A 17437-nucleotide genomic window follows, 5' to 3' on the forward strand; every position below is an offset into this window, starting at 1 on the left:
AGAAAAAGTGAAAATAATTTTAATAATATATCTTATCTAATTTAATATATTCCAAATACTATCATTTTTAGCTTATAATTAATATTAAGTTAATAGAGGTATTTTAGTCTTATTTTTGGTACTAAAAATCTTCAAAATTCAGTATGCATTGTATTTTACACATATAACATATCTCAATTCAGACCAACTGCATTTCAAGTGCTCAATAACCACTTGTGGCTTGTGGCTACTGTACTGGACCCTGCATGTCCACACTCCTTGTAACCACAGGTGATCCATGTACCAGAAGCATCACATGGGAGCTTACTAAAAGGAGAATCTAAAGCCTAACCCCTACTCTGAATCAGAATCTATATTTCAACAGTATCCCGAAATGATTCATATATCCACATTAAAGTTTAAGGAGCCCTGTTCTAGTGCATATGTGCCTGGTGACAAGAATGAAACATTTAACATATAGATTCTTAGACCCATCCCATAAAGATTGTCATTGAGTGGGTTTGTGGAAGAGACACAGAACCTGTATTTTTAATGAGAGGTGATTTTTATAATTAGGCAATTTTGAGAAAGATAGATTCATTGAATCTAAGTATACTTTTAATTGTAGATATTTTCAGGTGTACATAATGTAGACAGTTTCTCAAGGTTTTGCTCAATTTATAATTCTAACGTATTAGTGAGTGACATACTAGGATAGGAACTAGAAATTTTCTGCATGCTATTATTGCCAGCATCTATGATTGAGTATTTGCTTCCTGACTCTGTTAATTCATAGTTGAATGAGCCAAACCTCACTCATTCTCCGCTACAAAATCTGAACTCCGTGAGATGAGAGGAGAAGACACATCAGATAAAATTTGCAATTACACCTTAAAATAGTCATTTTGCCTGGAGAGCTGTCACAGGTGGGAAATCACACTGAAATCTGTCAGCTAATTTATATAAGTAAAAAATGAAAATGTCTAATATTCAAAAGTTCGATTTCAGAAAAAAATGCAATACTATTGAGAAACTTTCCTAATTTATATTGGATCTCTGTTTTCTGTTTTTTATTTTTTTAAAATTTTTCCTAGATGGGAAGGAATATGATATTTATGTATCCTATGCAAGGAATGCTGAAGAAGAAGAATTTGTATTACTGACCCTCCGTGGAGTCTTGGAGAATGAATTTGGATACAAGCTGTGCATCTTTGACCGAGACAGTCTACCTGGGGGAAGTAGGTATTTCAGATGAATACAGGTGATGCTACACTTAAAAGGCAGAGAAGATCCTTAGCTTTGGGTCACGTACAAGAGTCATGGTACAGCTCTATGTTGGCATCTTTGGACATTTAAATGTCCAATGCTTTGATGTAATAGACTCTAGGAATAAATCTACACTGTAAGATGTAGACTATAAGTACAGTGTATGGTATTAAAATATTTTCCCAGGTAAGCTTTAAAAACTTAGTGTCAAAAAAGTGTAGATGCACGGTGGATTAGAGCTCTAAGTGCCACAGCTTTAAACATTTTGTTTACTCACATTTAGATTTTTAGAAGGTTTAGCTAATTTGCATTAATCTGCCTCTAATTTTTTTCACAAAGACTGAGTTTAAACAAACGCTTTTATAAAGACTGAGGTTTACTCAATTTTACTAAAAATGAGATGCAGAAGAGAGTGCATGGAATCCTTCTTTATATTACTTACTGATAGTAAGTAGAATGTTTCCCTGTGGCATTTGCTAATTTCCTTTTCTTCACCCTTGTTTTCTGGCAAACCAGTGCTACTCACATCCCCCCTTTCCTTGTGTCTGTTTCTTCCTTTCTATCAGATTACACATTTGAGATAAGCTTAACATTTTACAAAGGCCAGTATATTCTAATAGGTTTTTAAAAAGTTCGAAATGCTGAATGATTTTAAATAAAAGTATACCTCTAATTTTCAGATCCAAACAGTAACACATAAAGTGATAGTACATTTGAGTCTGTTTTATAAATGCACAGTAGCGCTCCTAAACCCATTGTTAAACTCCATACTGGTAAAAATGCATGTAATGTCTCTAATCTTTACAACAAACTAATTTATTTTCTTCCCCTAAAATCCTGTTTAATCACTTAACATGTTTTTTTCAAGGTTACATTGGTAACTAAGATAGAGAATAGACATTAATGTTTATTCTTATTTTGAATTAGCTGGATCACTTACTGTATCTCCCCATTCATCACCCAAAAGTCCATCATGCTTCTGTTCTACGGCGGATATCTCTTTCAGTATAATTTTTCCAGGAAATTATGACTTGACTATATAGTTAAAGGATAAATTCCACTCATTTTAAGGCTTAAAATCCTAAATAATTTATTTATCTATTTATTCATTCATACAGCCATTCAACAGATATTTACTACTGTGTGAAAAGTTATATAAAGATACATAGTATAACAACAATGTAAGACCCTCCAGTAGGGATTGATAGTTCTTTGAAGAATTCAGGTTCTACATAATTACTCTTGCATCTTGCTTTTGATGGTTGATCCTTGTGATCTTTTGCATTCTCCCTGCTCTTCTCACTCAGTCCCCTTTGCCTCTGGGTCTCTCTCCCTACTTACATACAGTCAGCCTCCAGGAATACTGCTTGGAGTAGACAATTACTTATTCCTGGATTCTCCTCTAGGCTGCACATGCTATTTTAATTGCAAGTCTTTCCCCACTGCCTCTGTACCTGCGAAGATTAAGGCGTAAAATGACTGCTTAGGGGAGTATTGTAAGCCATGAAATAGCTTTCCATAACACTGGTGCATTCCCTGGAGTTGGCTTCTATCTGAACCCAGGTAAAGGATTATTCAGTCCTTGATAAGCAACCTCGAGGAGATAGATTATTCCCAAGAATTTAGTGATAGGAACTAATCTGAGCCCTTGACAACAGAATAAAATTACACTGCACTTCCATTTTCCCTGCTTTTTCTTCTTCTTTTTGGACATGAAGAAATCATTCACCTGTTAGCGAAGGCACACACATCAGCTAGCAGCTGCCAAAACACATGGCTTCACAGTAATGATAGGAGTTTAAAGAGAAAGATTCAGGGACTAATTTAGGTTCCAGAACAGAGCAGAATAGAAAGCTGAGCTGAGAATGTGTTACCAGCCAAAATGCCATTCAGTTGGATAGATTTTCTTAATTTCATATTCCAATGACATAGTGATGCTAGTCTGAGTCGGGGAGGTGTCTGGCAATAGAGAGGGAGTTTCAAAAAATGAAGAGTTCTACTCTGGCTGTCCTGTGTTAGTGAAAAATGAACTTCTATGACTTTGACTCTATAATGTATATTTTTTGAATGCTCGCTGGCACTAGAGAGTTAATACATGGGTGTCTTTGGGGAGAAAGGGCTCAGGAGCTGATTTTGCTGGGCCACGACATGTAACACGGTTTGAAGAAATTGATTTCAGTACAACCCACTCATTCTTCATGTCCCGAATAATGCTTTCGAAGACCAAGGTCATGGAAATACATTTTGGCTTTATGCTTGTTTAGAACTCTTTTTGGGTTGGAATATGTACATATAGCTTCTATTCCCCGGAGGAGAGTGACATTTTGTGAACGAAGTGATTGGGACTAAGGACTAAGTGTTCTTCGTAAAAAGTTTCACCTCAGTTCTCAGGCTGTTACCCTAATTTCTTTTCCCTTGCTCCTCAAGCCCTGTACCTTGGGGGAGTTCTTGGCCAACACTAATCCCCATGGTGTTTTCTTTCCCAGTTGTCACAGATGAGACCTTGAGCTTCATTCAGAAAAGCAGACGCCTCCTGGTTGTCCTAAGCCCCAACTACGTGCTCCAGGGAACCCAAGCCCTCCTGGAGCTCAAGGCTGGCCTAGAAAACATGGCCTCTCGGGGCAACATCAACGTCATTTTAGTACAGTACAAAGCTGTGAAGGAGACGAAGGTGAAAGAGCTGAAGAGGGCTAAGACGGTGCTCACAGTCATTAAATGGAAAGGGGAGAAGTCCAAGTATCCGCAGGGCAGATTTTGGAAGCAGCTGCAGGTGGCCATGCCAGTGAAGAAAATTTCCAGGTGGTCTAGAAGTGGCGAGCAGGGTCTCTCCTATTCATCCTTGAAAAATGTATGAAAGGGCCAATGAAAGGGGTAAAAAGATCCAAGGGTACTCCAGGAAGGAAGAATCCCCCCTTCTTTATTCCCAATTTATTGCTTCATGGACAGAAAAAAATTCTATGGAAGCCTCCCCATAGAGATAAATTCAGGGTGACTGTAGAAAGAGCTGTTCTGCTTCCTCAGGCAATAGTAAGGCTTAGAACGCTAGTGCCACCGCCTGTCACCAGCGTCTGATGTTACTATGTTCTTTGCAGACAAAGACCTGGTTAATGCGAATTTCCCCTTCTGCATCCTCCATCCCTGCTCCTACTCATCTCTATCTTCTCTCTCTCTCTCTCTCTCTCTCTCTCTCTCTCTCTCTTTTGAAATAATCTTAACATTATGGGGCAGGCTTTGCTGTGGATTTAAAGACCCCTTAAAGATGAGTCATCTGTTAACAGAGTCATTATGAGTTTCCAAGTATAGTTTTCTTTTTCTTTTATTTTTACTCATCCATTAAAAAGATAATCAGGGCCTAAATTTATTTTAGCTAAGGATTAAAACTCTTTTGCTCATCCAGCTGTACCAGACACCCTCCTAGCAAGACTGACACCACTTAGGACGATACAAAGCAGAGTAACTGAAAATGTTCCTTAGACAGTAATTGGTTTAAAGGGCTTGCCTGAATTGTCTCCTACTATGCAACCCATGTCCTCTATCTCAGGTAATTGATATCATATTTGTCAACTTGAAAAATGTATAGTAATTTTTATTAAACTCCCGATTATCTGTAGGTTGACCCATATTTATCATTCCATCTCCCTACCTACTGCATCTTGTGTCAGTCGTTGGGAGTTTGCAGGTGGTTCCTCACTTGGTTCAGTCGGATAGGAAGCTTCTTTTAATGGTGCTAATATCAAGTAAAATAACAGGAAAAAGCTTTTAGGGCATTTTCTGTCTTATGAGAAAAGCACAGAACAGGGTGTTTGTCAATTTGTCTTTTAATCTCAACCTTGCTAATGTGAATATTAGGAAAGTAATTTCTCATTTGTTTCTGTCTCCCTATTGTAAAGTGTGAAATTTAGACTTAGTGACCTTGAGAGTGCTTTTAGCATGAATATTCTAAGAGCATTAACTGGACCCCAAGCATTTTTCATATTTTATTCACTGGTACAGTTAATACACTCACTCCAAACAAGTCAGTCTGAATAGTCACTGTTAATGAAACGTGTTTTAGTTTGTTTTAAGTAAAGTTTTACTGTTCTTAAGACTTGGAAAAGTGAAAACTAAGTCCAGAGTTTACAGAGTGGTGAATATCTATGTTACATATAGAGTTTTTAAAATATATGTATGTATATACACACAAGAATTATATATGTATATATATTGCATATATATACACATGAATTACATATATATACATATATACATACATGAATTGTATATGTTATATATATAAATATATATATATATACACATACTCACACTATATATACACATACAGACATATGACTTTAAATAGTCATTGGCACAATATAATGAATTACTGGAACTCTTATCCAGTTTTTAAATTACCTTCTTTACTGTAATATTTTTGTGTCAGTGTTTTCTGTACATTAATATTTGTGAATTTACAGCTCACAGAGTGATAGTTGTTGTTAGCTCTTGCTCTCCCTGAATTAGTATAAATAACTTACTACTGCCACAGTTGATCTGGGTGCAGCGGAATCTCTTGTGCACAGAGCTTCCATGGTCACTGCTAAGCAGTAGTCAACCCTCTGGCATTAACTGATCATCTACTATGTTCTGAGCACACACTCTTAGAAACTAAGCTATATTAATCTTAGTGCTCAACTACTGGAGAGATAAATCTCTATTTGGACTGTTAAGTAATACAGGAAAAGAAAATAAAAAGACCTATAAATGAGGCTGGGTATCCTATGAAAAATGAGAATTCATAATTTAAGGAGATCCTTATCTTAGTAGTATGAATGTTGATAAGCAATTCTAAAACTATCTACTACATTTGTGTCCTCCTGAGGTATTAAAGTCTATTTAATAAATCATTTTTCTACAGAGGAGTTAATGATTATTTTAAATTTAAAAAAACCTTCATGAATCATTGACCATAAACCTATGGTATGGGGTCACTCTTGGATCTAACTTTTTTAGCCTTATTTATGCTCCTCTATTAGAAACCACAATTACTCCTCTTATTAACCCTTCACTCACAAGACCAGAGGAGAGCTGGCTTCAGATAAGATTTGAATATCAATTCTAGGATGAATTTTAGGTAAATGAAGGACAGCCCCATTACCAAGGGGCTGTTCTCTTGCCAATGCTGCATTCTTTTTGCACTTTTGGATTTTATATTTACCCCAAATGCTGTTTGGTACCCCTAGAAACTTCTTCATACTTCTTGTCCTATTTATATTCCTGTATTTGGTACTGAAATTTTCCAAATGCTAAAATCTAAAGCAACTCAAATCTAAATGATATGTCTCATCTTAAGATAATTTTCTTTCAAGATTTTTTGTTTTATGTCCCAGAAGATACCCAATACAGATTATCTGAGGGAGATGGAGAAACATAATTTGGAGAACAAGAAGAAATCGCTCTCTAATGTTAAAAATAAAAGTATCTAATGTTAAAAAGAAAAACCTTAATGGTTTTAGATATACAATATAAAGATCTTCTGCACCCAAGTTAACAAAAAAACATGATATATAGAGTGTCTAATTACACAGTCATATAAAATTATTTAATATTTTTCTGCATTGTAATTTAGATGATTCCCTAGGAGTCTAATAAACAAGGACTTCATTGTATTGGGGAACAAAAGCATTACTCCAGTTGTTAATTATCTATTTTCTTTCCATAGGTTTTCATATATTAAGGTTATCTTTTTTATTTTATTCATAAACTTTTGTATTTTCCATTTTCCAATGATTTGTAAATTTGTTTATTTTAAAAATAAACCATTTATTTTAAGCTTTGAATTTTATTTTGTGCATGTGTTTTATGTCTTTATTTTCATGTTTGGGCATAAGGAATGAGAATACAAAGATTAATGATACACTTAGAAAAAGAAATGTTATAAGAGACATTAATTTTCTCTTTCTGAGAAAAATCTGAGAAAACCGGGAACTTCAACTCAAGAACATTTTTTTTACATGTCAGTAAAAGAGTTACTAATTAAAATGGGTTGATCTAGTATACCAGATGTGTGTGTGTGTGTGTGTGTGTGTGTGTGTATGTGTGTGTATATGTGTGTGTGTATGTGTGTGTATGTATCTGTGTGTATGTATCTGTGTGTGTGTGTGTGTGGATTGAGAGAGAGAGAGAATCAGAGGGAGAGAGAGAGAGAGAAGGAGAGAGAGAGATGGGGAATAGAGACAGAGAGAGAATAACAGAGAGGCAGAGAGAGAGAGGAGAGAGTTTTAAAATAAAGACACAAGCCTATTCCTTTTTTGTTCAACTTGAAACTTGAGCAGCTTACAGTAATCTCTTACCTTTTATGGGTTTTAACACAACCCTAAGGCAGTTGCTTTGAAAGGAGATCAATTAACTAATGCCTTGCTGTTAGTTAACAGGTGATAATTTGAATCAAATATGCATTTCTATCACAAATTTCAAACAAATCAGTGATAAATATTTGGAAAGGCATTTTCTTTTGAGTTAATATTAAGTCTGTAGTGACAGGGAAGATTTCTTGCTCTTTAAAAAAAAATCTTATTCATTTATTCCAAGATTATTTATTGGATCTCTATAACTGAGCTGGTTAGCTTAGTAAAGATCTTCCTACTGAAGAATTTCCCAGTTTCAAACCAGTCTCCAAAGAGTAGACTTAAGATCAATGGATGCAAGTTACAAGAAAACAATTTCTACTCATTTCAGAAGCAACTGTAAAGCAAAGCTAAACAATAATGTATTTCACTGTCTTTGGAGATATTAGCCCCACCGCCATGACTAGAGGTGTACAAGCAGAGATTTGATGGATCTTATTGAGACTTTGTAAAGGGTTTTGTTGCATTGTATAAGTAATGATGATCCTGAAGTTGCTTCCAACTTTGAAAATGACTTACTGGAACACAGTGGTGACTATTTTCAATATCAGCAGTTTCAATATCAATAGTTTGGATATGATGGCTACCTGGCTATTACTGACCCTATTAAAATTCTTAAGATGTATTTTTCAGTCACTTACTGAGGTTACTAGGTCTTTAACACAAGTAAACTTGCAGTATAACAGAAGAGACATGTTCAGCAACTAGTCTGTCTATTTCTCTGTTTCTGCTCAAGGGATATGAGGTATTTTTAGCATGGGCTAACAGATTAAGTATTCCAGTAGTATTTTTTAAACTGAATAGACAGAATTTTAAAAATTAAAATCCACATTTTAAGATGATTCTTTAAAGTTACCATTAGAATCAATCATTAGTCTATACATTATTTTTATATTGTTCATGTATTATTTTTATTGTTATAAACAATATAAAATATTGTTATTAACAATAATAATATTGTTATTCAATTTTGTATTATTATTATTGAATAATAATTTAATCAAGGTGATTAATTCAAAAGCGTACCATGCACTAGATATTTACCTATAGGTATCAGTGAATTGTCTAACAATCCTACAATTTTGCTCTCATTATATGCATTTTATAGATGGATGAACTCAAACTTTTAAAGATATTAAAATAAATGATTATACTATTAAGATAAAATATTAAGATAAATGGAGAAACCAATATTTGAATTCAGATTCATCTTCCAAATTAGGTGCCCCCATTTTTTTAATCTGTACTTCAAGTTTTAAGAGAGAGAGAAAGAGAGAGGTTTGCTACTCTTTCATACACCAGTAAACTAGCCAAAGAACAAATTTACAGCCCGTTTTCTTTTGCTTTTCTTTCTACTTTCAAGTTAATACCAAGGAGATTACGACTTTTACACGCCGGAGTGTTCTGGAATAGTGAAGAGTTCTAGATCAGAAAGTGTGACTTCAAAACCAATTTAGTACGACACTAGAAAACTGATCTTATCAATCTACAGCCACACCTCAGTTTTTTTTTTTTTTGAGCCAAACAGAATAAATGACCTAATTTAAGATGCCCTCTCCAAGTAATACTCAGCATTAAAAAATAGTAATAACATCCTCAAATATGAAGTTTGACAATATGGAAGATAATAAAATAGGCCATAAAGGAGGCAGTTTCCTTCAAAGTACTATGTGAATACCCCTAGGTATCGCCCAACCCTTATCTGAGAAGCATATCCTATATCCATTCCTCAATGTCTGGAATTCCACAATTCATATTTATTTTGTTTTGGTTTTTTTAGCATTACCCTCTCTCAAATGCAAATCCTCCATTTTCAGGGTGAGGTACCAAAGTTAAAAACAAACAAAAAAAGCCATAGGCTTTAAAGACAATTTTCTTTAGAGGATCTAAGACAATGTTTTATTTTCAACAGTGGTACCCTCATTGGACAGAACAAACATTTTCCTAAAGTGACTATTTTGAAGTGAAACACCCACACCCACACTCACACACACTCCCCCCCACACACAATTTGCACAAGTTCCTTTTGTTGAAAAACTATCCATGTTATCTTAGGGTTATATCATATTTATCATGATACAGGAGAAACAGTAGAATTCCTACCCTTACATTCTCAGGTTTATGAAAGGCAGCAACATAAGATTCTGAGTAGGACCGGAGAGGACAAAGGAGTTACCAAGACCCACACACACACACACACACAGGCGGGCTTTGAAGATAAGTGAAAATTTAGATTTATCTTTTAAGAGTGCAACAAAGTTGTCTAAAACACTTCATGCTCTTGATAAAACCAATCAAAAGTTCTTAAACATTTAGCATGTTTCGTTTGATTTTCCTTCAAATTCATGTTAAATTCATCAACTGGAAATAAATAATCTGGTAAAGAGCACAGTTCCTTCATCCCCTGTCAAATTCATGATCCAATTCACTGCAAACTTCCAGCTTGTCTTCACAGGCTGAAAAGTTTCTCTGTCAGTGTTTTGCCCCTGGCCTCAAAAGCATAGGCACTCAACCTCATGGTCTGTCCACAGTACCTGTCTTCAGAGTTGTCAATGGCTGCCATTTATAAATTTGGAATTCCTTTCCTTTAGAAAATCACATTGTTTAAGATCCTAAATCTCACAGTGAGTGAGATTTATCCATTTATCTCAAGAACTTTATCTCAAGAACTTTCCACTGGGTTCTGTCCAAATTCACCTGAATAACTATTAGAATTGAATGCTTCATGCAAAGTCTCAACTAATTGCCCGATTTCTACCAGTCATTTTTGTCATCCTTGTTGACCCTTTAATTGATTTCCAGGCCAATCCTTCACACATACACACAAGAAAAAAAGAAAGGGAATTTTGGTTGACAACACGGTCAATACTATGAACTGTCTGCAATATCCAAACATTTTAAGTAGCAAGAACTATAACTGTGGATCTTAGGAGGTAGTAATGCCCTATTGACATTTACTGATAAGACTATGTCTGGAGCATTATGTTCAGTCCTGTTCAGGGTACTATTTTTAGGAGACACATACATAAACTGAATATTATTAAGAGAAAAATTATAAAAGTGGGGAAGAGACTTGATACTGCATCATATGGAGAATAACAAAATTCATGAAATCATTTAATCTAGAGATGAGAAGAAAATACAATGAGATCACAATAATTATGAAATATTTCAGATATTTTAAAATGTCAGCTCCAAGACCACTGGATAAAAGTGGAAGGAATTTCAAAACAAGAAATTATTTACCAACGGAGCTGAAATTAGCTGCTTTTAGAGGTGGTTAATTCCTCATCCTTAAAGGTAGCAGATACTTTGCAACCATTGATAACAGTAGTGTAGATGAGATTCCTTACCTGGGTAGATTATTTAACACTTAGATCTTATATTCTCAAGTGTTCATTGCCTGTCCTTTGCAGGATTGTCAACAATGAACTGAAACCTATATAAGTTTTCACTAGGCATTGTCCTATCTTTCCATTTTCCTATAGATACAGTGGAAGCAGTTTTTGACTTCATTCAAAGGAGCCGGAGGATGATTGTTGTCCTGAGTCCAGACTATGTGACAGAAAAGAGCATCAGCATGCTGGAGTTCAAACTGGGTGTCATGTGTCAGAACTCCATTGCCACCAAGCTCATTGTGGTTGAGTATCGTCCCCTTGAGCATCCACACCCAAGCATCCTGCAGCTGAAAGAGTCTGTGTCTTTTGTGAGCTGGAAGGGAGAGAAGTCTAAACATTCTGGTTCTAAATTCTGGAAGGCCTTGCGATTGGCTCTTCCCCTGAGAAGTCTGAGTGCCAGCTCTGGCTGGAATGAGAGCTGCTCTTCCCAGTCCGACATCAGTCTGGACCACGTTCAAAGGAGGAGAAGTCGTTTGAAAGAGCCCCCAGAACTCCAGAGCTCAGGGAGGGCTGCAGATGCCTCTCCAGCCCCAGACACGACGTCCAAGCACAGAGGGAAGCCCTCTGCAGCCTGTCGCTGCTGTGTCACCTACTGTGAAGGAGAGAGTCAGCTTAGGAGCAAAAGCCGGGCAGAGATTCATACCCAGCCCCAGTGGGAGACACACCTCTGTAAGCCTGTTCCCCAAGAGTCAGAAACTCAATGGATACAAAATGGCACCAGATTGGAACCCCCTGCTCCCCAGATCTCAGCCCTTGCTCTTCACCATTTCACGGATTTATCCAATAACAATGACTTTTATATCCTATAATTACTGTGTGGTGGGTGGTGGCTGCTATTTCTACCAGCCCATTTTGTGTCATGAACCTATGGGAATAATTGACATTTTTATCATCTAATGGACTATCAGATTGTGTCCCCTTTATTGATTTTTAAAAACTATTTATTTCTAGGAGACAAAAGATCTGAAGGACCCGAATCCAGACTTATTGTCTCTAACGGCCTCAGAAGAGCACACTCTTCTTGGGCCCTAGAAGGTCAGTATGTGCAAGTTGCCTAAAGTCTGATCCTCTCTCTTGCCCAATGGTTTTAAATGGAGCAAAGAATTTTATTGTGTTTCCTTTGAGTTTGTTGACCAACCTCATGTTATAAGTCAGTCAGTTGTACTTGGGCTATGACACTTACAGGGTATGTGTATCTTGAGGGAGCATTATGGAAAGAAATTGGTTTTGATGGAAGCTGTAGGACTAAGCTCAACAGAAAACCTACAGCACATTTTCCCAGGAAGAACCAAATACTCCCACACAAGGATACATGGTGTCCTGTGTCTCACTGTAAACTAGTGTTCTCTAAACTGCCTAAAGTTGTTAGCATCAATAAAGTTATATTTTTATGTGATTTCATTTGTACTAACAAATTTTTACCTCTCTCTCTCCCTTCTACCTTTTATGGCTTTTAAATTCATATCTGAAGAGTATTCCCTTTAAGGAAATTGTGATTTGGTTTGGGTACTAGGAAAACTTAGATGTCTCTTTAGTTTCTTTCTAATGTGTATTAGAAGTGATCTGAGAAAGGACCAAAAGAGAGTAAGAAAATGTCTCAAAGGAAATGAAGGTTTATACAAAAATCTCATTATATTTTTAGAAATGACACCTGAAAAATTCAGTACTGTTAAGGGTTTAGGGTAGAGTTTGGTACACCAATCCCTTCTTCTCATTCAGAATTCTGAGAATAGTCAATTCAAGTGCCTACAAGGATCAAAAGTAAGAAAAAAGAGAAAAGGGGGCCAGATATAAGTATAACACAATGCTCTCCATCTAGTACCCATGTGTATAGGGACATAGGTATAGATAAGTATTTCTTTAAACATTTTAACACAATCATAAAAGGCACATTGCATTTGATTTCCAAGTCAGGGAGATAATAGAGATGATTAAGCCTGGAGGTAATTGAAGAGTATATATTTTTTAAAAGGGAGCATCCTCTACTTAGCTCCATTTGATTGCTGTCACTGATTTAGCCCCAGTGTTGGAAGATTGTCCAGTTTTTCAAAAGAATCTAAAAATCCAGATTTTATGTAATCTGTCAATTATGGAATGACTTTAACTTTAAAAAAAAAGAAAAGCGAAAAGTAAAGAACCAACCAAAATACATGAACATACATTTATCCGGAGAGCCACTAGTTTGTAATTTCAAAACGAAGGCATTCACCCAAAAAACATATGTCAAATGAAGATCCAAATAACCCTGGTGATTCTGAGACTGGAGAACACAGACTGGCCCTAAGGAAATAATGGAAGACATTTATTTCCTCCCCAAATTGAAGACATCTGGACACTCAGAATAGGGCTGATCTGATCCAACACTCCATTAAGGAGAAAAAGCTGGAAAATAGTGTGCCTTCCATCTACTCTGTAAAGGGCCTCTTCCTGGTGGGTTTACTGTAAAAAAATTAGAAGCACAATCTGCTGCTCATGACCAGGAGCAGAGTAAAAGGAGCCAAAGGTCATACCAGACATGAGCGCTCACCTTCAGTATATGAGCCCTGGTTGCTAGTGAGCTATGGCCCAATGGGTGTCATTCATTCTCAGTTATTAATAGTGAATGAGAGGTGGAGAAAGAAGCCAGAGTTTTCATACCACTACTCCTCTTGGAGAGAAATACAGAATTCTATAATGAAAACAGAAACAATTAGATCCTTCTCCTGCTGAAATATGATGAAGAAATAGGGCCCTCCAGAGTAAATGGGACTCAACATGGAACTTGTAATTAGGAAATGACAGGCCTGAATATCCAGCAGAAAATGATTGAGCACAACTCGTGTTCTACACTGCATTCCTTCTTGAAGGGATTAATCCATTCTTGATTTATGTTCAAGAATCTTCACTTGGAAGACAGAGAGTAGTCTCTCTCTAAATCTGTTAAATAGTGGGTAATGTAAGTTGCTCCAAATCCCAAGAAGGGAGAGAATGCTGTTACCTATAATCAGTCTTATTCTTTATTAGCACACTATCTCAAACCATAAAATATCTTTGGGGAAATTGAGACATTACTTTTACGATTTATAAATTATTTTCTAAGTGAAGAAAATAAGTGAAAGGACTAGTGGCAGAGGCATGGAAAATTACACCTGAGCTCTTATGAATGCATAGATGGATAATCACGGTGTTCTCAAAAGCTAAATGTTGGTCAGTATCAATTTCCATTGACAATATAAGTACAGTGTAAGCAATATAAAGTCATAATTTTTGGTATTAGCTATACAAGGGTCAGAAAGATGATAGACCATACTTATACTGTATGGAGAAAAGCGATGAGGTTATGTCATGATTCCCTGACCCAACATGCTACAATTGAATGCAGTATTCAGTACCATATATTTCAGTGGGTGAATAAGAAGAATGAATTTCCTCTTGGGTCATGCATATTCATAACTGAATTAATATGATTGTAAGTTAAATGGACATCATTTACATAGGAAAACTGCCTATTTAGGAGTAAGTTTCAAGTCAAGTAGAGATGAATGTGAGTCCTGCTTCTCTCCTAACTGTCTGTTTGACTATGGGATCTCTGGGCCTCCATCTCCTGCTAGCTAAAATGGAGATAATATTATTAACCTCATTGGACTTTGTGAGCATTAAATGATATAATGCATGTAAGTTCATAGCACAGTGTCTGGCACACTGTAAGTGCTCAATATTTGTTGACAAATTTTATACACATAGTGAAATCATTCTTGTGGTTGCATAAATTTCCATTTGCATAATTATTTATGGCTTACAAATCAATTTTATTACATCATTTTTTTTTTAGCACAAAAGCAGTTCAGAACAGGAACATATTGTCCAGATTAAGTGACTTTCTTAATGACACTCAGCCAATTAGTGATAGGGTTGGGCCTCTAATCTAGGCTTCTGACACCTGATCCAGTGTCAACTGTAGAACTACTCCTGTAAGATTCAATTGGAAGTACGTCTGTTACAAAGCCACCTAATTGGAACTATTTAATTTGAACCATTATACATTCAAATCAAAAAGGCAGTTAATGTAAACCCACACACAGTTAATTAAATGTCATATCAACTGTCTGATGTGTCATCTGGCCTTGTCATCTTATGATTTTATATAATTTCATTTAAAAATATTATAACATCTAAGCATTTAAAAAGTAGAATATTTTTCTTTCTTCTAGACCCTATGATCAAATTATAATTTCCCCCCCATAAATAATTTGTATTTTTCTTAATGCAAAATAAAAATATGTTCACCATTTATCTTGAAAATCAGATATAATCTTTCAGGAGCTATGATTTACACTGTGGGTTCCAATTACTTACTCTTATAACTAGTAAAAACTTTAGTAATAATATATTCCCTTACAGTGTGAAGATTTGAGGTGGTTGGTAACACTAATGTTCCTGAACTAATGTTCATGAAAAAGTCATGAATAATAAATTGAACTAATCATAAAAATCTGTGCAGAAGGACAAACAATCCCTATGGCAATGGTTTCAAACTTTTTGTGTCTAAAAATTGTTTGGGAGGCATCTTACAAGTGAGGATCTCAGGTGAAGCTCCTACTCCAGAGGGACTGATTTATTAGGTAGTGGACATTGTCCAGGAGTCTGCATTTTAACATTGTACCCTTGATAATTCAGATACGGTATTCCATGGGTCAAACAAGCAACTACCTATCTACCTATGAGAATTCTTTCAAACTAGTCTTACATTTTTATACTATTCATGTTATAAGGAGAGAGAGCCTTTATTAGAGTCCAGACTAAGGCTTCTCAAAGCATATTCTTGATGCACCCACATCAGAACCAGTTTGGTTTCACATTGAAATGCATATTTCTTGACCCCATGCAATATTAACTAAATGAAAGTCTGCAAATCTGCCCCACTCAAGAGAGTGGGGCAGATTTGCACTTGGAATAAACTTCCCAGGTGATTCTGATGTACAAAATGTTTAAGAACCATTCATTTTTATCTTTCTTTAACTACTCTTTTACCCTTGTAGGCTCTGATTTTCTCCAGCCAAGGAGGACTACGAATCATCCTTTTAACAAGGTGTTTACAGGAAGTAGATGAAAATGTAGGACAAGTTTAATCCTTGGAGTTGCCTCAGCACAAGGAGATATTTGAATAGATGAGCAGTTAATAGAGTATATTTTTAATATATGAAACATCAAACACTGACATTTGGAATCTGATGGGATTGCTGTAGTTTATCATATACATTAATCAGAATCTCATAAGATATGCTGTGCTAACAAATAACTCCAACATTTCAGTGGCTTCATACAACAAGACTTATTTCTTGTATATGCTACATGTCCAGTATAGGGGCTTACTTTTTCATAGCATTCCCATCTGAAATGTGTAGCTTCCTGCTGTTCTATACTTCAGACTAACTATGACATTTAATACTCTTACTCTTGGCCAGAACTAGCTACAAGTACTGATCTGGTCATAGAGAAGGCTGGAAAATGTAGTTTTCCTGTGTGCCTTGGAGAGGAGAATGAAATAGAACTGGGAGAACACATAGCATTGTTTGTGTCTAAGAATGAGATGAGATTGCCTAAAGAGTCAAGGGACCTTCAAATTGAGATATGTCACATATTTTGATAATGAAGGAAAGAAGGACTTTGCTACCAACACCCCACCTCAGGTTGACAAAGTGTCAAATCAGACAGTTGTGAAAAAAAGCAGTGTACAGAAAAGTGTAGACCTTGTATTTAAATGTTCCCCAATGAAAAATCGTTGAAGGAATGCATAATAAATATAGCTTCTGGTTAAGAGGAAGCATTCTTAAAAATTGGAAAGTTTCTGTATTTGGTTAATTTCCATTCAGTGGCTTTAGTTAGCTCTCTAAGAATGTGATGCTCAAACTATCTGCCAATGAGTCATTTCATTTTTGAATATTCAGGGAGCCTCAAAAGAATTGAAGACATTTAGAACACAGCAGAGCATGTAACATGGTCATTAGAAAGCATCACTTATCCATTTATCCGAAGAGCTAAATAGGGAATTCAAACTGAAAATGTTAAAGCTTAGATGAAGGAAGAGACAAATGCTAGAGTGGGCATTATGAAGTCTGCTGCTATCTGTGCATCTGCTCTATGGTTTGGATTGTCTGTATTAAAATCTGAATTATTGTATGACTCCTCTAATACTGTGAAATAACATTTGATCATGAGGAAAATCTCTCTTCGGGGTGGTGAAGATCAGTGCTAAAGGAGCTTTTTTTTTTTTTTATTGAAGTATAGTTGATTTCCAATGTTGTGTTAATTTTTGCTGTATAGCAAAGTTACTCAGTTATACATATACGTATATGCGTTGTTTTTAATATTATTTGGTTATAAGTTACAATGTTGAACAAAGAAGAGGTTTTATGTTCTAGTGTAGTGAAG

The 17437-nt window shown here is 35.7% G+C and overlaps 1 protein-coding gene across 2 annotated transcripts in view; it reads left to right on the top strand.

Moving 5' to 3' along the window:
- IL1RAP (interleukin 1 receptor accessory protein) overlaps nt 1-12235 on the top strand; it is a 123768-nt gene extending 111533 nt beyond the window's left edge. The window contains exons 10-11 of one of the 2 annotated variants that reach the window (XM_007195207.2): nt 1074-1217; nt 11117-12235. In XM_007195207.2, coding sequence (XP_007195269.1) covers nt 1074-1217; nt 11117-11835 — 863 coding nt within the window. In that variant the 3' untranslated portion in view covers nt 11836-12235. Of the gene's footprint in view, nt 1-1073; nt 1218-3731; nt 7062-11116 lie in introns of those variants that run through there. The other variant, XM_007195208.2, reaches the window with a different exon arrangement.
- The last annotated feature ends 5202 nt before the right edge of the window (nt 12236-17437 follow it).

The sequence above is a fragment of the Balaenoptera acutorostrata genome, chromosome 4 (assembly GCF_949987535.1).
Source record: "Balaenoptera acutorostrata chromosome 4, mBalAcu1.1, whole genome shotgun sequence".
NCBI lineage: Eukaryota > Metazoa > Chordata > Mammalia > Artiodactyla > Balaenopteridae > Balaenoptera > Balaenoptera acutorostrata.